The sequence below is a fragment of the Pan paniscus genome, chromosome 21 (genome assembly GCF_029289425.2).
Source record: "Pan paniscus chromosome 21, NHGRI_mPanPan1-v2.0_pri, whole genome shotgun sequence".
Taxonomy (NCBI): Eukaryota; Metazoa; Chordata; class Mammalia; order Primates; family Hominidae; genus Pan; species Pan paniscus.
The window spans coordinates 68,548,175-68,570,838 of NC_073270.2; the positions used below are offsets into that span (position 1 = coordinate 68,548,175).

General features: G+C 59.0%; 1 protein-coding gene and 1 long non-coding RNA gene across 2 annotated transcripts in view; both read left to right on the plus strand.

The window, feature by feature from the left end:
* Nucleotides 1–3,588, plus strand: part of NTSR1 (neurotensin receptor 1) — a 51,555-nt gene extending 47,967 nt beyond the window's left edge. Inside the window, exon 4 of the mRNA XM_003810829.5 lies at nucleotides 841–3,588. Within this exon, the coding sequence (XP_003810877.3) occupies nucleotides 841–1,090 (250 nt within the window). The 3' untranslated portion in view covers nucleotides 1,091–3,588. The remainder of the gene's footprint in view (nucleotides 1–840) is intronic.
* A 3,640-nt stretch (nucleotides 3,589–7,228) lies between these two features.
* Nucleotides 7,229–16,547, plus strand: LOC117977232 (uncharacterized). Its single transcript, XR_004668249.2, has 3 exons — nucleotides 7,229–9,825; nucleotides 10,950–11,127; nucleotides 11,477–16,547. It is a non-coding gene; the product is annotated as an uncharacterized LOC117977232 (long non-coding RNA).
* Nucleotides 16,548–22,664: the final 6,117 nt, after the last annotated feature.

The following is a 22,664-nucleotide window of genomic DNA, read 5'->3' on the forward strand; positions in this document are numbered from 1 at the left end:
AAAGAAGCCCAGGCTGGGTGGGACGCGGTGGCTCACGCCTGTAATCCCAGCACTTTGGGAGGCTGAGGCGGGTGGATCACGAGGTCAAGAGATCGAGACCATCCTGGCTAACACGGTGAAACCCCATCTCTACCAAAAATACAAAAAATTAGCCAGGCGTGGTGGGGGGTGCCTATAGTCCCAGCTACTTGGGAGGCTGAGGCAGGAGAATGGTGTGAACCCGGGAGGCAGAGCTTGCAGTGAGCCGAGATTGCACCACTGCACTCCAGCCTGGGTGACAGAATGAGACTCCGTCTCAAAAAAAAAAGTAAAAATGATGGGCTGGGTACAGTGGCTCATGCCTATAATCCCAGCACTTTGGGAGGCCAAGGCAGGTGGATCACGAGGTCAGGAGTTTGAGATCATCCTGGCCAACATGGTGAAACCCTGTCTCAACTAAAAATACGAAACTTAGCTGGGTGTGGTGGCTCACGCCTGTAGTCCCAGCTACTCGGGAGGCTGAGGCAGGAGAATGGCGTGAACCCAGGAGGTGGAGCTTGCAGTGAGCCGAGATCGCGCCACTGCACTCCAGCCTGGGAGACAAAGTGAGACTCCGTCTCAAAAAAAAGAAAAGAAGAAGAAGCCCAGGCTGGGCGGGAGCACGACCAGAACTTGCAGCTGCTCAGGAGAAGCCAGACCCTGGAGCTTGTTATGAAATGTCCCCAAACAACCATTCTCAAGTGGTGTTTTAATTAGTGTCTGAGCCACCACGTCCCTCAGCCGCTGTGGCCCCGGCTGTCACCCTGCCTTGGGGCCCTCAAGAGTTCTCTCTGGGATCTGAGCGCCTCCCTCTCCCCGCAGGTTCCTCTATGACTTCTACCACTACTTCTACATGGTGACCAATGCACTCTTCTACGTCAGCTCCACCATCAACCCCATCCTGTACAACCTCGTCTCTGCCAACTTCCGCCACATCTTCCTGGCCACACTGGCCTGCCTCTGCCCAGTGTGGCGGCGCAGGAGGAAGAGGCCAGCCTTCTCGAGGAAGGCTAACAGCGTGTCCAGCAACCACACCCTCTCCAGCAATGCCACCCGCGAGACGCTGTACTAGGCTGTGCGCCCTGGAACATGTCCAGGAGGAGCCTGGCCATGGGTCCTTGCCCGCGACAGAGCAGCCCCCACCCGGGAGCCTTGATGGGGGTCAGGCAGAGGCCAGCCTGCACTGGAGTCTGAGGCCTGGGACCCCCCTCCCACCCCCCAACCCGTGTTTCTCATTAGTGTCTCCCGGGCCTGTCCCCAATTCCTCCCCACCCCTCCCCCATCTCCTCTTTGAAAGCCAGAACAAGAGAGCGCTCCTCTCCCAGATAGGAAAAGGGCCTCTAACAAGGAAAAATTAGTGTGCAGCAGAAGGCAGTTTTCTTTGTTCTCAGACTAATGGATGGTTCCAGAGAAGGAAATGAAAGGTGCTGGGTGTGGCCGGGCCTCCGGCGGCCCAGCTGCTGTTCCCATGTCCACATCTCTGAGGCCTGCACCCCCTCTGTCTAGCTCGGGGAGTCCAGCCCCAGTCCCGCAGGCTCCGTGGCTTTGGGCCTCACGTGCAGACCCTGCCATGCAGACCCATGCCCCCCTCCCTCAGGCAGTTCCAAGAAAGCTCCCTGACTCACCCCTTCAGGCCTGGCAAGCTGGGGGCCCATCGCCGTGGGGAGTCCCTCCCACCACCCTCGCCGCAGGCAGCTGCAGCCCCCAGAGGGGACCACAAGCCCAAAAAGGACAAAAATGGGCTGGCCTGGAATGGCCCAGACCCCAGCCTCCCTTTGTCCCTCCCATCCTCACCCAGGCCAAGGCCCAGGGGCTCTGCCAGGACACCACATGGGAGGGGGCTCAGGCCTCAGCCTCAAGATCTTCAGCTGTGGCCTCTCGGGCTCAGCAGAAGGGACGCCGGATCAGGGGCCTGGTCTCCAGCACCTGCCCAAGTGGCCGTGGCCAGGATGGGGTGCGCATTCCGTGTGCTTTGCTTGTGGCTGTGCAGGCTGAGGTCTGGAACCAGGCCCAGAGCTGGCTTCAGGGTGGGGCCTTGAGAAGGGGAGTGTGGGACAGGGGCGATGGTGCCTGGTCTCTGAGTAAGATGCCAGGTCCCAGGAACTCAGGCTTCAGGTGAGAAGGAGCGGTGTGTCCAGGCACCGCTGGCCGGCAGCCCTGGGCTGAGGCACAGACTCATTTGTCACCTTCTGGCGGCGGCAGCCCTGGCCCCGGCCTCCAAGCAGTTGAAAAAGCTGGCGCCTCCTTGGTCTCTAGGATCCAGGCTCCACAGAGCACATGACTAGCCAGGCCCCTGGCTTAAGAAGGTCGCCTAAGCCTAAGAGAAGACAGTCCCAGGAGAAGCTGGCCGGGACCAGCCAGGAGCTGGGAGCCACAGGAAGCAAAAGTCAGCCTTTTCTTCAAGGGATTTCCCTGTCTCAGAGCAGCCTTTGCCCCAGGGAAATGGGCTCTGGGCTGGCTGCCTGCACTGGCCGTGTCGACCCGGGACCCGGACACCTGGTCTTGGGCTGTGTTCAGCCACTTTGCCTTCTCTGGACTCAGTTTCCCCGTCTGAGAAATGAGAGTTGAATGCTACAGTATCTGCAGTCGCTTGGATCTGGCTGTTGAGTTGATGGGTTCCTTGAACCCCACAAAATCCCTCTCCAACCACAGGACCCTTCGGCTCACCAAGAACGGGGCCCAGGGGAGTCAGGCCCATTCGCTGCACTTCCTGCCAAACTTTGCCCCCACAAGCCTGGTCATCAGCCAGGCAGCCCTCCCAGTGCCCAAGGGCCACCAACCCCAGGGAAACAGGGCCAGCACAGAGGGGACTTCCTCCCCCACAGAGCTCCCATGACATGGTCTGCTCTGGGCAGAGGAGCTTTGCTGCCGGCCAGGGATGTCCAGGGGTCAGCGCAGTCCCTACCCCTGCTCAGGAGTGGGCTCAGAGTCTAGCAAATGCTAAGGCCCCTCAGGCTGGGCTCTGAACAAGGACCTGGACTCAAAGCCAGACAGGGCAGCCTCAGACCCTTCTCTGGGGCTCCTGGACCTCGGGCCATAATTTCTGAGCCTCGGTTTCCCCATCTAAGAAACAGATGTGGTCGTTCCGCCCTCTCAGCTGGATGAGACTGTCCTGGAGGACCCACCCCGGAACAGACAGAATGGTGTCACTCAGGATGGTGCTCTGAGAGAGGGCAGAGTGGATGCCCCACTGCCCTAGACCCTCGGTAGATGTGGGGTCTCTGGGGCGGGGTCTGTGGCTGTGACTGAAGTCGGCTTTTCCCGTTGATGTCTTGATGCTCCTATCTGTGCACTTACCGTAGGTAGGGACACGTGTCCATGCACCACAGACACACCCACGACACCTGATCTCGTATCACTAGCTCGCGGCCAGGTCATGATGTGGCCCCGGAAGCTGGCCCTGCGTGCCATGAGTGCGTCGGTCATGGAGTCCGGAGCCCCTGAGCCGGCCCCTGGTGACGGCGCAGCCCTCACAGCTCAAACGCCCACCCCCACTCCCGCCATCTGCAGGTGGTGAAAACAAACCCCGTGTATCTCTTAATAAAGGTGGCCGAAGGGCCTCGATGTGGACTTGAGTGTTGAGGGCCTGCATGTGCCCACCCACCCACTCATTCATTCACTCATTCATTCAGACACGCACCGACGCAGCAGCCAGCCTGCACTGGGCCTCTTACCAAAGTCTACAGGGCTCTGGTCCCAGAAGCTGGCGGGTGGGGGGCGCCGGGATCCCTCTGCTCACAGCCCACCCGCCCTCCCTAGTGCTTCAAGGAGCAGTGGGCCCCCTGCAGGGCCTAGTGACCACCGAGGGGCCTGTGTGGGCAAAAGTCCTCGCCGTCTCCTGAGCTTCAGTCTCCTGATCTGTGAGCTGAACACAGAGGACGCTCAGTGAAGCGGGGAGCCCGGGGTCCCATGACCGCTCAGCTCAGATCTCCATGGCCCCCTCTAGCCAGCCCAGGGGTCCTGTGGTTGTGGGGGAGGGGGCCATGGCCCCATCGAGGCCTTAGCAGTGGACAGATAGGCCCGGGTGCAGTACTGAGCCTCTGGCCTGGGCCCAGCCCTGTGCAGGCTACTGAGGAGACAGAAGATGCAGCTGAACCCTCACCCCCAGGGCTTCTGCTCTGAAAATGAGGGTTCCCAGGCACCTTCCAGACCCACCGTTTCCGATTCTCCCCCGCCAAGGCCCGGGTCATTCTCCATCCCTGGTTGGGCAGCTCTGGCTCTCTGCTGTGCTCCTTTTTAGGGCACCAAAAGCTTTTCTCCTGCTTGCCTGAGCCTGAGCCACAAGAGGCCGGTGACAGCAGAGTCTGCAGGGTGGTGCCCTGGGGTGTTTCTCATAAGCCTCCTGGGCCTCAGGATTAGGAGTGCTGGGCTTACCCTGTGGAGCTCAGCAAAAGAAGCATTTGCTTGGGCTTGAACAGTCCAGGAAGGCTGCCTGGAGGAGGAGGCAGGTGGGCCAGTGGGAGGCAGAGCCTGAGCAAGGGAGAGTGCAGGAGTGAGGGGTCTCCCCAGGGACATGAGGGGCTCAGAGTGGCTGGAGAGGAGAAAGGCAGGTGCTAGGGGAGCAGTAGGGGAGGGAGAAGGCGGGTTGAGAGCTTGAGGGATTTGAGCGCCCATGGAGGGGCTGAGTAGGGGCCTAGGGGGAGAGGGGAGGAGCCTTGGGGCCCTCGTGGTCAGGAGCCTGCCATGGTTCCTGGGTCCTGATGGCAGGGAGCACCCCTTCCTGAGGGGGTCCTCTTGGCCGTCCTCAGCAGCTCTGGCCCTGCCTCCCCCTCCCTGCAGCACTTAGAGATTCTCTAAGTGTTGTTTTCCTGTGCCTGGGGGCTCAGGACTCCTTCCTTTGGGGGCAGCCAGGTGGCAGCAGGGCTGGGAGGGGTCTGGGTGAGGGTGGGGAGATAAACTATAACCCTGATCATCTAAAGGGATCTTGGCACACGCTGCCAGGCCCCTCCCTCCCAGCACCCAGCACTCACCTTCACCTGCCCTCCCAAGGGGCGCTGCCCCAGATCCCCACCAGGCTCAGCCTGTCCTTACCTGTGCTAAAGCGTTAGTGGCCACAGCATCTCCTGGGAACAAAGATCCCCACACCTTAACCCAAAGGACAGCAGAAACACAGGACAACCCCACCCACCCTAGGGGCATGGTCCCCCACCTTCCCCTCCGAGCCGCACCTGCCCAGCTCAGAGGTGGGGATGGCTGGAGTGAGGACTCCTGGGCCCCTGATTCAGAAGAGGCTGCAGGGTCTCCGGGAAGACCCTCTCACCCAACAGCTGCTCTCTCTAAGAAGCCTTAAACCCCCGACAGAGGGAAGCCAGAGCCAGGAGGAGGCCGGATGGGGGCGAGGAGAGCCTGCTACCTCGGGGTCCCGCTTCCCCTCGGCTGTGCGTGGCCACAAGGTGGGCACAGGGAGAGGGCACCCACCATGTGGAGCCCTTGGGGGGGGCCTGTGTTGTGCACCCAGAGGCTGAGTGGCGAGCACTGGGTGAAGAGGGGATGCCAGCTCTTCCCCCGGCAGCACAGCACAGCACAGCCGTGAGGGCGCAGGTGGTGACGCACAGGGTCCTGGGCTGGACTCCAGCTCTGCCACTGTGAGCTGGGACGTGGGATAAGGTGGAAGTTAGCACTCAGGGCCCGGCCCGCAGGACCAAGGTTGGCCGCGTCAGGCGAGCTGGGAGGGAGGCGGAGGCTGCCTTCCTTGGCATCTGGCCTTGGCGGCCAGGCCAGTGTCCCTCCTGGCCCAGAGCGGTACCCGGGCCCTCGACTGCTGCCCTCCACGGGCTCCCTGCCTGAACCTGTCCACACCCCGATTCGTCCCCAGGGTTGGACACTCCGTGATGTTTAAGGTTAAGGAACTAGTGTCAATCATGAGCTTCGTGCCTGGCTGCCCGGCTCCTTCTCTGCCCCGACCTAGTCTGAGCCCCCTCCACCAACAGCGGAGCCTGGTGCCACCCGCTCCTGTCACTCTGGAGGTGGCCCAGGGTATAGCACTGCCTGCAGCCAGGTCCCTGCTCTCCTCTCCACTCTAGAGCCTCTCTCCCCTTCAAGCCTCTCCCTGGTCTGAGGCTCCCTCCCCTCTGAGCCTCCCTCCGAGCCTCTCTTCCCTCTCCTCTCTTCTCCCTGCTCCTCCCTCTCCTGCTTCCTCCCTGGAGCTGGGGGCTGTCTCTCTGACTGCATCTCTGGAGGAGGAGGAAGAGGATTGGGAGACAGGACTTTAAGCGCAGATTCTGCCAGGCATCACCTAGGAGCCCTGGCTGAACCCAGCTGTGTGTAGGGAGCCTCCGGCCGCTCTGGGGCTCAGCATCCTTAGGTCATTGTTCCCATTTGACTGGCCAAGGAAACCAAGGCTCTGGTAATCTGCCAGGGACCCACAGCCTCCCTAAGCTTGAAGACCATGGTCCTATCAGCCCTCATGTGCCCCCGGTGACCCACCCTGCAGGCCCACAGGCCGAAGGCGAGCTCCACCTGTTTCACAGCTGGGGATGCCAGGGAGGGGGAGAGCTGCACGGAGCTGGTGTTGGTTCTGCCCTCGCCATTGTGGGGCCTTCAGAAGACCCCACCTCCCAAGGACTGTGACCCCCTCCTGGGGAGGGCACACCTCCCCAGGAGCTGCCAGGTGAGAAAAGCACCCAGCCTCCAGCACACCAAGACCCAGGAGCAGTGAGAGGGCAGAGCCAAGCTGCTGCCCCAGGGACTGGTAGGGACCACTGATGGCAGTGGCAGGAGGAAGCTCCAGGCTGCGGGGCTCAGAGAGGGACGAAGGACAGGGTACAGGTTGCTTTACCCCCAAAGCAGAGATGCTCACCCGGCAGGAGACCCTGCATGCCCAGGATCTCCCACCTCAGCCTCAGACGCCGAGCTGTGTAGACACTGTGTCCAGGCTACACCCAGAGCCTCCTGGGGTCTGCTTCAGCCTCTGGGAACCATTTGGCTCCTCTCTTCCCTCTGGGGGGCATGGGGAAAGCATGCCAGGGAGGAACGCTGGTTGGGCAGCCAGGCAGAGGTGGATGTGGCGGGCGCTCACCCCAGGCAAGCTGACCAAAAGGGTGGCCACAGCAAGGTGGGCTCTGCAGGAGACCCCAGGACGCTGGTCAGGCTGAGGGGCAGGGCTGGGGCGCAGGTTGGGAGGGCAGAGGTGAAGGAGCAAACACAAGGCATGGGGGGTCTCGGATGACGGGCACCCTCCCCCACCCACCCATTCAGGTCCTCGCCCTCATTCCCCTCGGCAAATTTTCACACGGGCTGTTAGCCAATAGCTATTTTTTAACTCTGGCTACATTTTTAAAGTAAAATTATTGGATTCAGACAACATAGTTCTCCTTAAAGTAAGAAAGTCTGTGCCTAAGGCCCGGAGGAATAAGTACCATTTGGTGGTGAGTGAGTTTCAGTATCACCCCAATAAATCATGGGGTGCCACATGGCATGGAGGCAAACCCAGATCAACAACCGAGAGAACACAGTCACTGCCCCTCCTCCTGCCCGCCCTCCTCCTTCCACTCCGTGCTTCCCTCTGAGCCCCCCACTCTCCCTCCCAGAAGACCGCCTAGCCCCACAGCCCTTTCCTTTCTCTGGGGTCTTTGTTACATTGACCACCATCCCGACTGGCTTCCACTTGGTTTCTCTCGGCTTTTCGCACACCCACGGCTCTTCATGACTGAGACCCAGCAAGCGGCAGCAGCCTGAGGTCCCTGTGGTCTTTCCAGTTCTGCCTCTCTCCAGGGATCCCTGGGCTCTGTGCCAAGGAGGAAGGAGCTGGAGCAGCGAGGCAACAAGGTCAGCCTCCTCCCGGGTGGGCAGGTGGGAGCAGCAGGAAGATGCGTGGGGACCGAGGACACACGAAGCGTCCTTCATAAACACCCCGTAGGATCCACAGCCACACACACGCCAGCGTTTAAAGAACTGAAAAAGGCTGGGCGCGGTGGCTCACGCCTGTAATCCCAGCACTTTGGGAGGCCAAAGCGGGCGGATCACTTGAGGTCAGGAGTTTGAGACCAGCCTGGCCAACATGGTGAAACCCCGTCTCTACTAAACATACAAAAACTAGCTGGGCGTGGTGGTGGGCACGTGTAATCCCAGCTACTTGGGAGGCTGAGGCAGGAGAATCGCTTGAACCCAGGAGGCGGAGGCTGCAGTGAGCTGAGGTTGCACCACTGCCCTCTAGCCTGGGTGACAAGAGCAAGAACTCCATGTCAAAGACAGAGAAAGAGAGAGAGAGAAGAAAGAAAGAAAAGAAGAAAGAGAAAGAAAGAAAAGAAAGAAAGAGAAGAAAGAAGAAAGAAAAGAAGAAAAGAAAGAAAGAGAGAGAAGGAAGGAGAAAGAGAGAGAGAAAGAAAGAGAAAGAGAGAGGGAGGGAGGGAGGGAAGGAAGGAGAAAGAGAGAGAGAAAGAAAGAGAAAGAGAGAGGGAGGGAGGGAAGGAAGGAAGGAGAAACAAAGAGAGAGAGAGAGAAAGAAAGAAAGGAAGTTGAAGGAAGGAAGGAGAAACCCAGCCACCATCTGCTTCTGAGCTGATGAGGGCGTCCCTCCCATCCCCACAGGACACCCCCACAGGAGGACGAGAAGACACCCCCACGGCAGGACCCCCCTGAGGGCTGACAGCCCCACAGAGGTGCCTTCTGCGCCGGGTGTGTCCCTGCCTCATCCCCCTTCCCCCCTCCCTGCCTCTGCCTCCATCTCACGTAGCAGAGGGGTCCCCCAAACCCCCCTGCCCAGCCCCAAGCCACTAGGGCAGAGGCAGGGCCTTGTTGACAGCCAAACGCTGTCCTCTGGGGGACAAAGAAGAAAGCCCCTTTCCCAACCATAGGCCTCCAGTGCTCCTGCTGCCCCTGTTCCCTGTGTCTCCTGGGCAGGCAGATGGGCGGGCTCAGGTCAGAACCACCAGGGAGCCTGTTCCAGACCAGTTTTCCAGGCCCCAGCTGAGCCCCAGGCGATCAGAAGGTAGGGTGGCCTGGGAGTCTGCATGTTAACGACTTATCCAGGAGAGTCAGATGCGCCCTGGGGTGGGAGAGCCACCTCCCTATACCTTCCCATCCATCCATCCATCCATCCATTCATTCATTCATCCGCTCAGTGCTCCTCGGGACCTGGCTGACTCGGCACCCCCCTGGCTGGCACAGAACGGAGGGTGTGGGGCTCTGCTGCCCCAGCCCCTGCAAGGAATTCTCACAACCCCTGTTCACTCCAGGGCATAGGAGATCACTGCACCCCAACCGGAGGAACACTGACATTGACGACAACATCATAGGAATGGAAATACAACCATGGAATTCCAGCTCAGTCATGGAGCGGGAGATCTGGGGACACTGGCCGGGCAGCCTGCCCCAGGCACCCTCGAACTCCAGTCCCCTGAAGCCAGAGCCCGGGTCAAGCCCCTCCCCACCCAGCAGGTCTGCCGAGCTCCGCCCTGTTCCAGCACACAGACAGAAGCCCATCGGCTAGGAGGCCCACCCAGGAGGACAGTGCCGGCCCATCGCCATCGCGAGGCAACAGGGGAGCTCTTGGGAGAGAATTCTATACACTCTAAATACCTCTGAAGGAAGAAAAACCAGCCACAGCCACTGAGACCTGAGCTTCCTGTACAGAAAATGTTTCCTCCCGCCTCCTCTCTCTCTCCCAGCTCCCCCACTCCCTGCAATTATGACTGGAATTCCAGTTTTTATCAGAGCACCATGGAAACCATGGCCAGGCTGAATTTATGAAAGGAATGACGCCAAGCAGAGAGAGAACCGGTGAGGGGAAGGCAGGGAGCCAAGGCAGGGCAGGAGAGCAAGGCAGACGAGGAGGGGCTGGCACCCGCACGGCGCCTGCAGCACGTGGTGAGTGGGCCCTCCCCAGCACACATGCACGTACACACAGGCACCCCATGCACATGCACACAGCATGCACACATGCAAGCACATGCACACCCATGCACACACACCATGCACACGTGCCAGCGCATGCATATACACACAGACACACATGTGTACACACAGGCACACTTGTGCACATACATGCACCCACATGCACACATTTACACTCAACTCGCACACACACAGGCAAATGCATATACACATGCCTGCACGCACACACAGGCGTGGCATGTGAACATGAGTGCACACACACAAGTGCTCACACCCGGGCACACTCAGCCTGCATAGGGCCTCCCATCTCACCAGGAAGGGCTCGTTCCTTGGGTCTGTGAGACCAGCCGCTTCTCATCCTGCCAGGCCAACTAACCAGGTGACTAGCAGAGCCATTGGGGACACCCCCAGCCAGGCCCAGACCCCAGCCAATTACCCAGGGCCTGGAGCAAGGCCCTGTCAGCTCAACCCCCATCATCTGACCTGGTTCAAGGCCCATGGCCACCGAGAGCCAGTCTGCAGCTGGGCAAAAGGGCAGGTGCCAGAGCCCTCAGGGTCAGCAGCTGTGTCTAGAGCTCGCTGGACAAACGCCAGGCCAGGCACACTTCAGAAAGCACCTGCCTCCCACCCACTCTGGTCGGTCCCCCACCCCAGTCACCATGTGGCACTGAGGTCTCATCTCGGGCCCCAATGCCAGGCTCTTGGCCAGCCCTGTCAGGATGGGGCAGAACCCTGGGGGTAGGGAGGGCCTGTGACTGGGCCACCACGCTGCAAGTACAGCAGTGAGAATGACCGCTAGGAAAGGACACTGGCGGCAATAGGGGGCTCTGCCCAGGGCTCTCTGCCTGGGTTGGGGCAGGCCGGCTGTCAGGCAGTCACACCCCCAGAGCGGCCTCATTTGTTACCCCCACAGGCAGGAGTTGGATAAATACTCAGCCTCCTCCCCGCTCCAGGGGAGTCACTGGAAGGTGCTCAGCAGGGGCACTAAGCCATCAGCCCTTACAGGTGCATCCCCTTCCCTACTCCCTGTCTTCCTGGGTCACCTCCCAAAGAAATGAACAGCTTCCACATCAACCCTGGCCTCATTCTGCTTCCAGGGAGAGTCAGCCAAAAACATCAGGAGACAGCCATGGTGTGGGGAGCATGAGGACCGGGACCCAGGCGCCGACACGCCAGCCTGAGGACCGGGATCCAGACACCGGCACTCCAGCCTGAGGACTGGGACCCAAATGCCGGCACTCCAGCCTGGACTCCCGCTCACCGGCATGCGCACAGGTGAATATGGAGGGAGGTGGGGGAACTAGGAAAGGAAGAGGAGGTCCCCTGGAGGGAAAGGCGTGGAAGCTGAGGCCTGGAGGGGGCAGATGGGAGGAATGTTCTGGGCAAAGGGGCAAGCTCCTGGCCCTGTTGTTACCATGGCCAGGGCTCCCCTCACCCAGCTGACAGCACAGCCCCACAGAGCCCCCAGGTGAGGGCCTCATCCCCATCCCCACACAGTCCCCAGGGAGGGTCCCCCCTCACACAGCCCCCAGGGAGGGCCCCCCTCACAGAGTCCCCAGGTGAGGGCCTCATCCCCACAGAGTCCCCAGGGAGGGCCCCGCCTCACAGAGCCTCATGCCTGCAGACAGGGCCAGGTGAGGTGGACGTCTCTTGCACCTACGCACCCTCGCGACAGGAGGATGCACGTCGTACAGATGGGGAAACAGGCTGGGAAAGGGAGTGTGACCTGCCCGTGATCCCAGAGGTGTGGCTGCCAGAGCTGGAACTAAAACCGGAGCCCTTCACCAAATCCAGGTGTGACTCGAAGTCCTGAGTGCACGAAGATCACACGAGGACAGAGGCTCCTGGGCCTGCACAAACCACAGTTCCGGGCACCCCAGCTCCAGCAGGCCCGCACGCTCCACCAGGGCCTGTCCCCACACCTGCCCTGGGACAGAGGCTCTCACCCCATGCAGCCACGCAGAGAAAGACCACCCCCGATTCACACCTGCAGAGGTGCCCAGGGGGGTCCCGCCTCCCCAGGGACAGCGAGTCACACCTGCCACCTCCCAGGGCAGTCACACTGCCTGCCCACAGGAGCATGGGAAGAGCCCCCTGCCACTTCCAGCAAGGAGCACACAGGTGCGTCCGTTCTTTCTGCCCCACACTTTCTAGGGACAGCAGGCCAAGCACATGGTGTGCGCCGTCAGCATGGGCTCTGCAGCCTCTGACCCATGTGCGGCCTGCCCGGACCCTCGCTCCTCCATGTGCGGCTCGCCTGGACCCTCGCTCCTTTGGGCCATCACTCTCCCTACTTTGTAGACCTGGAATGCCATCCCTGCCCCAGCTCCACTGCCCATGGGTGGCCATCCAGGAGCCACGGTGGAGTACACGCTGCACTGTGGTGCCCAGGGGCCCTCTATCACGGCAGGACTCCCCAACGCGATGTCCCCGGGGTTCACTGCCCCAGCCCTCAGTGGCCTGCCTCTCTAGGCATTGCACTGGCAGAAGAAAATGTCCTCGTCCAAGCTCACAGCCACCAAGGTCATGGCCACCCACACCGGGCAGCTGACCTCCAGGATCATCCTCGGGAGATGCCCGCCTGGCCCCACCTGGCCGCCCTGCCCCGTTTGCCCCATCACCCCGCACCACTGCACTCCAGCCTGGGCGACAGAGCAAGACTCCATCTCAAAAAAACAAAACAAAAGAAAAGAAAAGAGAAAAAGAACTCTATGTCCTCCATTTCAAATGCAGGGAGAGTCTCTCGGTTTAAACCGTAAGTGCCCTTCCCAACTCGGCAGACCCGCCCCAGTGAAGAGCATTTTCATGACTTGGGAACAGGACACTCACCTTGCCACTAGGCAGGACTGTACTCACTGGCTCGGGGGGCACCCAGGCAGGAGACAAAGCATTTTCCCATGGCATATGGATGGCTTCCGTGTGCTGCATGACTGGGCAGTGTGAGAAAAACGCAACCCCCAGTGACTGCTGTAGAGGACAATTCAGCCAAAAATCAAACTGCCACCGTCATCTGCTGAGACCTTGATTTCACAGGGCCTGGTGGTGCTGAAATACTCAGAACATCCTGAATGAATGAATGTCCACTTCCTTCACCAGCTCTGTGCTGGGGAGGGGGCAGAGCCTGCATCTGATCAGGAGCTCCTCCCCCGGGGACCAGCCTGGAACCCCTTATAGCGATCGGGAGACACAGGAGACACCCTGAATGATGACACTGAGCTCTTTCCAATCTCTTGCTTGTCCCAGCGAGTACCGTGAGCACCTTTCCCTGTGCTCTGGGCAAACCCCTGCGGCAGCAGCTCCTACCGTGAAATTGGTGTTTCTGGGTCACAGGGTTTGTGCCTTTGTGATTTTGTTGCTATTGCCAAATACCCTCTGCAGAATTGTGCCAAGGCACCTCCCCACCAGCCTGAGCATTTGCAATGAAACACTTTAGCCATCCTGACATTTCTGCCAGCATATTTCACAGCATGCTCTCTTTGCCATATTAATCAATCAACAGGAGCTCAGAGGAAAACTTGAACTTCAGGCTGAGCCATTTCCTGCAATCTGAAAAATGAACGTGGCCTTCGGACACAGGGTGGTCCCTTGCCAGGGACTGGATGGAACTGGTTCAATTCCCCGCTCCTGGGCTTCCTGGTGTGCAACGTGAGCCATGCTCACCCCAGGGTGGCTGGGAAAAAACGCCGGTCCGCTCTGAGCATTTGTTTCAGTGATGGCTGTTCTTGTTCATGTGAGATGTGCCAACTCTACAATACTAAACCGTTGGGAGAAGCTTCAAGGGGACAGCACCTGGGGAGGGGCAGTGGCGGGCTCCAGGTTGCCCAAGGCTGTCATGGAGAGGAGGAGACCCCAGTCCAGCCCAGCCTTGTGCCTGCAGTGGAGGTTCCAGTTGTGAAGGGGCTCCAAGTGCCTTGTTTCATCCTTTGCTTGATAATGAACCACCTCTGCCAGGTGCCAGCTGTCCTGCGCACCTGCAGCTCCACACCCTGTAGGCACCAGCCCCTCCACTCTTTGGCCTCTTCGACAGGGAACCCCGAGGGGACAGTGGAGCAGGCCTGGGGCTGTTTCAGGCTGCAGGGGGGCGCCTGGGTCAGCGTCCCCACCTGCTGCCCTCCCCGGCCTTCCAACTTGCTGTGTGCATATTAACAACATGGACGGTCTTTTTCTTTTATTATAAAAGTGATTCATTCTCTTGTGAAGATTTAAATATGAAAGAGTGGATCTCCGCTAATCCCACCCGGTGATGATAGCAGCCGACAGATGGGTGAGCGTAGAGCTCAGACATTGCCAGCATGTCAGATCCTTATATATCCAGAGCACGGCTCACACGCCACCGCCCTGCTGGCTCTGTCAGCCGCACGGTCCTCGGCGACACCTGGGGCTCTCCCTCCTTCCTTTGTGTGCACAACCTGAAAGCCATTTTTTCCAGACTTGGCGTGAAGATGATTTTCTGACACGCTGATGCTTCTGAAGCACAAGGAGGGCCCTGTCTCCACGGTGTCCAAGCCAAGGCTGACATCCCTTCAGGAGGGAGGTGATTCGGGCGCATCTGGGCTGGCGGGAGGCATGGAGGCTGAGTCCCCTTCCTCACTGCTCTCTACCTGGAGAAGAAACCACGAGACCATGAGGCCGAGCTGGGGAAAGTTCCGGGGGGCTGCTTGGGCTCTGTGCTCCCTCCACTGGGGCGGGCGGAAGGCCCTGCGTGCTCCTTCCAGGCAGGGGCTGAGGGGACTGTGGGAGCAGAAGACCCGAGGACAAGGTGCCCCAGCACCCCCAGCCACTGGCAAGGACAGGCAATTTTCAAAACTTCTCCCCAAACTACAACCTCAGGGAAAAGGGTGGAGAAAACTCCTTTGACAGAGATTTGGTTTTCACCACCGTGACAGGACAATGATGAGGGATGGAAGCTGTGGCTGGGCGTGGGAAGGCTGAGTGTGCAAATGTGGGTGGAGTTCTGAGGCCCCGCCCCCTGCCAGTCTTCTGCTTGGTCCCTGTGAGGACCCACATGAGGGAAGTGTTGCTTCTGGCCTCAGAACCCAAGGCAGAGCAGGCTGGAGTCCCACCCCACGGACCACGAGCCCACACTGTGACCCCGAGTCCTGAACATGCGCAGAGGGGGGGTGTGCACGAGCCCGGGAGCTCCTGTCTCTGTCTTAAGAGTGGAGCAGCTGGCATGAGGATCAGAGGGTCCCTTCGGTGCGGCCTTCTAGAAGAACGACAGCAACCAGGCCCTCGCGGGGGGGGAGATGCACCTGCTGGGGCTGAGAAGCGAGTGAAGCCAGCCCCTGAGACACATGCTCCCAACCCCATCCTCACCTCCCAAGAGAGGGGGAGCCTCCTGTTAAGCATCCAAGTCCCAAGTCACCGGCCGGCATCGGCTGCAGCTCTCTGTGTGTGGAGACATCTCATTCTGGTGTCTTCTTTACACAGGTCAGCGCTCACAGGCTTGGCTGTGTCTCAAGACCCAATTCCTTCGAGTCCCTGAGATGCCCAAGGACAAGGGCAACAGAAAGTGTGAAAAGCTGGAGTAGACGGGACAGAAAACAGGGTGCAGCGTCCCCCAGGTTGGCAGATAGCCCAGCCCCAGGGACCCCACAGCCATGGCAACCTGTGTGAATGAGCCCCAGGAGCAGGGCAGTACACGGTATGCGCGACTGTGCGGGGCAGCCCTGGGTCTCTGCCTCAGGGGAGAGATTGTGCCCTCGCCTTTTGTGGTTTCTAGAGGCTCCTGCCCTCCTTGGCTGCACGGCATCTCCCAGCCTCTCTCTCCCTTCCGTTGTCCCCTCTCCTCCTCTGACCCTGACCCTCCCAGTCCCTCTTAGAGGGGCTGTGATTAAACTGTGCCCACCCTGACCATCCAGGATAATCTCCCATCTCAAGGTCCTTAACAGCATGTGGAACTGCATTAGCCGCCCCAAGGCCCCCAAAAGGCAACCCTGGATTGGGCCCCCCAAGTTGCCTGGGATTCATGGCCACCACCCGGCTCGACGGCTCCAGACCGAAATGCACCCAGTTATAGAAACAGACAGTTACCTCTTGAATGTGTACATGTGTGAGGAGAGTGTCACACCCATCAAATTAAGGTGGACCCGCCATGAGTGGGGGCAATGCTGGCCAATGCCCACCTGCCCAGCACCCACAGCTCTCGGCCTGGGGCTCCCTCTGTCTCTGGAGCCCACACTAAAGTGTGCGTCTCCATCCACGACTGGCAGGGCTTGGGGCATAGACATCCTGCTGCCTTGCCCGGAGGCGCCCCAGGCCTCCACTCCCACACTGTCTCAGGGCTCCCCGGGGCTCGGCTCTCTTTGCTCACAGTGGCCCGGGCTGGGGTTCATTCTTGGTTGCATTTCCAGCTGTGTTCTTTCCTTCACTTTCTCACTCTCCCTTGCCTCAGGGTCTGCATCTGGGGGTCCACTGGGGAGGACTCAGCCTCTCCCGCCTCCTCCATCCCACACACCTGTCCCTGGGCAGCCACGGGGAACAGGAGCACAGGGGACAGCAGGCAGAGGGCAGCGCCCGGGCGAAGGGGACTTTCGCCCTTGCTTCATGCAGCCCTGGCACCCGCAGCAGGGTAAGACGAGGTCCCAGAGGAGGAGTCTCGGCCGCAGAACTGCAGGGCCAAGGCACCAGCCGCTCGGGGGCCTGGAGAGCTCAGGTCACAAACTTGAAGTCAGCTGCCCAGGAAGCAGCCTCAGCTGGGGGTCACAGGCCAACTGGGCAGTGCCCTTGGCCACACCTGTGGAAGGAGGACAGAGGAGGGCAGGGCAGAGGAGGGAGGTGCTGGGCTGTGATGTCACCTCTACAAACCTCGGCTGATCCCAAGGGGGTCCACAGTGGATATGGTCCTTCAGGGGTGCCCTTGAAGGCAAGAGGGGGACAGGACTTTATACTGTTCCTCCCACCTCTTCGAGCAGTCACCAACTGCAGCCCAGATGAGGTCAACAGGTACAGAAAGGAGGGGGCAGGACAGGAAGGAGGGGTGGGACAGGAAGGAGGGGGCGGGACAGGAGGAGGAGATGGGAACAGGAAGGAGGTGGAACAGGAAGGAGGAAATGGGACAGGAAGGAAGAGATGGGAGCAGGAAGGAGATAGGACTGGAAGGAGGAGATGGGACTGGAAGGAGGAAATGGGACAGGAAGGAGGAGAAGAGGCAGGAAGGAGGAGATGAGGCAGGAAGGAGGAGATGGGACGGAAAGGAGGGGATAGGACAGAAACGAGGGATCAGGGCCCTATTCTAAGCTCCTGGGAGCATGATTGCAGGGGGTGACATGATTACTTCCAGCCAGCCCTACATGAGCCACCTCGTCCATGGAGTCAGCCCCGCCAGGCCAGCAGAGCCCTGGGTTCGCACAGGGAGCCAGGGTGGCGTGGGGCCTGCATTGCAGACTCCATTTGTCCACATCAATCACTTCTCTACGGCCCAAATCACCCTTAGTTGCCCAGTTCCTGCTCCGCGGCAGTCTGGCTCCTGCTGGCGCCCCAGCCATCTGTCTGCATTAGAGAATGATGCTTGCCAGGGCCTCAGGGAGGTGGCACGGATGGGCAACACTGTGCTCCCTGACCAGGTGACAGCAGACACCACCTCAGGCCCCACGGCATGGACCTCCACCTGTCTGATGGCTTTGGCCCAGCCTATCTGATGGCATGGTCCCTGGCCGGTCTATCTAATGGCGTGGTCCCCAGCATGTCTGATGGCGTGGTCCCCAGCCTGTCTGATGGCGTGGTCCCCAGCCTGTCTGATGGCGTGGTCCCCGGCCTGTCTGATGGCATGGTCCCCGGCCTGTCTGATGGCGTGGTCCCCGGTCTGTCTGATGGCGTGGTCCCCAGTCTGTCTGATGGCATGGTCCCCGGTCTGTCTGATGGCATGGTCCCCAGTCTGTCTGATGGTGTGGTCCCCGGCCTGTCTGATGGCTTGGTCCCTGGTCTATTTGATGGTGTGGTCCCCGGCCTATCTGAAGGTGTGGTCCCCAGCCTGTCTGATGGCGTGGTCCCCGGCTTGTCTGATGGCATGGTCCCTGGCCTGTCTGATGGCATCGTCCTCAGCCTATCTGATGGTGTGGTTGGTGTGGTCCCCAGCCTATCTATCTGATGGTGTGGTTCCCTGGCCTATTCGATGGTGTGGTCCCCAGCCTGTCTGATGGGGTGGTCCTCTGTTGGCTGGTGTGATCCTGCCTCTTGTCTCACATCGTGAACCCTGGCCTGCAGGAGGTGACCCAAGGCTGATGACTCCTTCTCCAGGGCCCTTGCACCACACAGCCTGGCCCTGATTACAGCCCCTGGGCTCCTGTACCTGTCCTCACAGCCCCCACTCTGCCACTTTGCATTTGTCTGTTTCACTCAACACACATTTAATGAGCACCTACCGTGTGTACCAAGCCCAGTGGGGAGCAGCACATCAATGAGGCTGGTGCAGGAGGCCTTGGATACCCTCCGTCTGGCTCCCCGCCCCAGCGCATGAGGCTGCCTCTCTGGGTCTCGGACGCCCACACCGCAGTGTTTGGGAGAAGGCCTGGGAGCCTGCATTTGGGCAGTGGCTCTGGGGCCCGGCCTTGCCGGCTTCCAGTGGCCCCAGGCAATGACTCCTCCCTGTCTCCATTTACAGATGAGGAGAGGAGCTGAGGAGGGTGGGCCCGTGACCCTGAGTGGCCAGTTCATTCCCCAGGCCCTGACTGGTGCAGCAAGAAAGAGAATCCGCCTTGGGTTGGGGGATGTGGCATGAACTTTAAGATCCACCCTTTTCCACCCTGGGATCCTGGCCCCCGTCCCCCATCCCAGCCCCAGCCAGGACAGCCCCTGGCCACACCTTCTCGGCACATCAAGAGTCATGAGAGGCAGCGTCTGCCACCAGGAGGCCTCGTCCCACTGGGCCACATGGCTAGGGCAGCTGCGACAGGAGGCAGAGCTGAGGCCCTGAGCCCTCCTCTGCCCATTCCCAGCTCACCCTCAGGGTTCTAGCCCTGTGTCGCTGCCCCTCTGATCCAAAAACTTGCCACAGGTCCCCTCCCTGCCATGCTGCCCTCTGAGTGACACCCACCCCCTGCAGCCCCCACAGCCCCCACCTTCCCTTCAGAAAGCAGGAGCTGTTGGCCCCGGGGCCCCGCCCACAGGCCACGGTGTCAGTGGTGGCTGAAGTCCGCCATGCTCACCAATCCTCTGCAGTCTCGCCCCTGCAACAGCACTTGAGGAAGGAACTGGCCACGCAGGCATTTCATGAGGTGGGAAACTGAGGCTCAAGGGTGTCTGTACTTTGAACTGGATCACCCCACTGTGAGAAGGAGCAGGGCAGAGACTGGGAGCACCCACCCTCCCGCACCCTGTGTGCTGACATGAGCTCATCCCTGCTGCTGCAGGGCCAGAGAGACAGACGGACAGTTTGACGGTGGTCCCTGGAAGGGTCGACACAAATGAAAAAAATTTTTAAATTAATCTTCTTTCCTGCAAAAGGGAAAACAGACCCCTTTTCTTTCAGCTTTTAGTTAGAAAGCTCTTCGTTGTGGATTCTTTGAATGTGGGTAAATCTTTTTTTTTTTTTTTTTTTTTGTGATGGAGTCTTGCTCTGTCGCCAGGCTGGATTGCAATGGCACGATCTTGGCTCACTGCAACCTCTGCCTCTCGGGTTCAAGCGATTCTCCTGCCTCAGCCTTCTGAGTAGCTGCGACTACAGGCGCCCGCCACCACACCCAGCTAATTTTTTGTATTTTAGTAGAGACGGGGTTTCATCATGTTGGCCAGGATGGTCTCGAACTCCCTACCTCGTGATCTGCCCACCTCAGCCTCCCAGTGTTGGGATTACAGGCATGAGCCACCGTGCCCAGCCAAATGTGGGTAAATCTTTTTAAAAGCTGAATAAGCCCCCTGCCTGGGCACAAGCCAGGGATGTCTTTCCCAGGGGCAGGATGCACCATCTTTGAAACGTGGACATCAAGGAAGGTGGCACCTGCCTCCCCGCTCCCTGCCCAAGGCCAGGAGCCCGACTTTGGCGGGCGCAGTGCTTCAGAACCACCTCCCGTCATAGAGATACGAGGAGTTTGTTTTTCCTTTGGATAAAGCCAATTAGCTGGCACAGATGGTCACCCCAGTCTCCAGGTGGATGTGCGGTGGCGTCTGTGTGACAAATGGTGCCGTCAAGCCGTCCCGCGGGAAGACGAGCTCCTGTTTGTCTTTCAAGGAGAGATGCACGTAGCGGACTGCATCCGCCCGGCTGTGTGCAGGCTGAGATTTCTCTCTGTCTTTGCAAACTCTCAGCAGCTTGCACGTCGTGCACCTGGCATCCTGGTTTGATGCTCAATCAATGGCAAAACGGGTTTCTTTCTTTTCTGCCTTAGTGGAGAGGTCTGGGGGTTAGCAAGAGATTTTGTTTTTAATTGTATTTCTCCAACACCCCATGAGATGCTCCAACTCCGTGTGACTAGGAAGGGGCAAGGGAGGAAACCTGTGGAGTCCCCTGCACAGGACGCTGTCTCCGCCCTGCTACAACGCTGTCTCCGCCCTGCTACCATGCTTATTCCTGGCTGCTGCTTTGCTGTTGACTCCCACAGGCAGATGAGGCGTCTGCTTAGAGAAGAGCCCAGGTGCCACCGAGGGAATGCAACGTGCCACACCCCAAGACATGACACTTGTGAGAACAATGTGGCCCAGCCCCTACTCCGGGCACAGCCTCGGACACCCTGCCCGCCTCCGCCCATGGAGGTGCGGCCTGCAAAGCGTACCTGCCGCCGCCTTCCCATCCCTCGGGAAAGCCAGCCTCATGTCCAGTCTAAGGAGAATTCTAAGGGACGCTGCCAGCCACCTGCAGGCTCCGGGCTGAGCTCAAGGGAGGGGCCAAGGGTGGCTTTAAAAGGCCTTCACTGATCACTTGCCAGGAAGCCCAAAATAGCTTCCCAATCTACCAGCCTCCATGTGCGCCGTGACCGGGACATGTTCTGAGTCTTGTCTTTTCATTTTTTGTGTTTTTCAAAAGTATACAACTTATAAATAAGAGTATAAAGCCTGGCGTGGTGGCTCACGCCTGTAATCCCAACACTTTAGGAGGCCGAGGCAGGTGGATCACGAGGTCAGGAGTTCAAGACCAGCATGGCAAAGATGGTGAAACCCTGTCTCTACCAAAACACAAAAAAATAGCCGGGAGTGGTGGCGGGCGTCTGTAATCCCAGCTACGCAGGAGGCTGAGGCAGAGAATTGCTTAAACCTTGGAGGTGGAGGTTGCAGTGAGCCAAGATCACGCCACTGCACTCCAGCCTGGGTGACAGGGTGAGATTCCGTCTCAAAAAAAGTATAATTTCCAGTAGGTAACACGTGCACGTGGAGCCACACACAGGAGGCAAAAGCAAAGTCCACGTCCTCCCAGCCCCCCAGCCCCAGGCCTCCTCCTCAAGGCAGCCCTGGGAGGCGTTTACGTGCTCCTAGAGGGATGGGACAACCGGGTCCCTCCTCTCCCACCTACGGACAATTTGTCCCTTTGAATCAGGAGAATTGGGTCTGGTCAGGGAACCTAAGGCTGTTTCACACTGACTTATTAGAACTAAATTCTAAATTGAAAGGAAAACTCTAACTTTCCAGGCCTAAGTAACAAAAGGACCAGAGGCTACTCCCTTTGCAAACCCGGCAGATGGAAAATTAAAAGTATCTCTGATTGGTTGCTTTTTGCAACCAATTAGATGTTTGCATAGGAGTGTAACTTTGTTTTTTTGTTTGTTTGTTTGTTTTTTGGTTTTTTGTTTTCATTTTGTTTTGCTTTTTGAGATAGAGTCTCGCTCTGTTGCCCTTGCTGAAGTGCAGTGGGACAGTCTCAGCTCACTGCAACCTCTGCCTCCTGGGTTCAAGCAATTCTCATTCCTCAGCCTCCTGAGTAGCTGGGATTACAGGTGCACACCACCACACCCAGCTAATTTTTGTATTTTTAGTAGAGACTAAAGCAGGGTTTCACCGTGTTGGCCATGCTGGTCTTGAACCCCTGACCTCAGGTAATCCGCCTGCCTGGGCCTCCCGAAGTGCCGGGATTACAGGCATAAGTCACAGTGCCTGGCCAGGAGTGTAACTTTGTAACTTCACTTCAGCCTCTGATTGGTTGCTCTCTGCAGCCAATCAGACTGGTTGCAGTCACCACTTCATTTACATAAGGTGAGCACCAAGTGCCAATGGGAAACGTCTAGGGGGTATTTGGACCCGAGAAGATTCTATATCCAGGGCCCTTGCACACTCCCGCTCCCACACTGTGGGGCGTACTTTCATTTTCAATAAATCCCTGCTTTCGTTGCTTCATTCTTTCCTTGCTTTGCTGTGCGTTTTGTCCAATTCTTTGTGTAAATGCCAAGAACCTGGACAACTTGCAGTCCAGACCCTCCACCGGTAACACCTTCTCCCTACCCAGCACCGGCGCCGAGGTCTCTTCATCTCACTGCAGCACAGAGCTCTTTCCCCATGAGACTCAGCACCGCCTCCTGCCGAGAGAGGCAGCTTAGTGTCTGTGGGAAGCAGAATGCCCGCATCCCAATCCCTTCATGTGCTACCATGACATGTGGCGGGGGAAGGAGACTTGGCAGCTGTGGTTAAGGTTAAGGTGGGGGACAATCCTGGATTCCCCAGTGAGCCCAGCGTATGAACCCTTAAAAGAGAGTGCATTGGCCAGCTTCTCCCTGGAGGCCGAGCCATAAGGCAGGAGGCGGAGGCAGAGAGAGTCGAGGTAAGGACATGACCTGGTTTTGCTCTGAAGGTGGAGGATGGAGCCGTGAGCCAGAGAACGGAGCAGCCTCCAGAAGCTGGGAGCAGCCTTTGGCCAACAGCCAGCAAGGATGTGGGACCCAGGTCCTGCA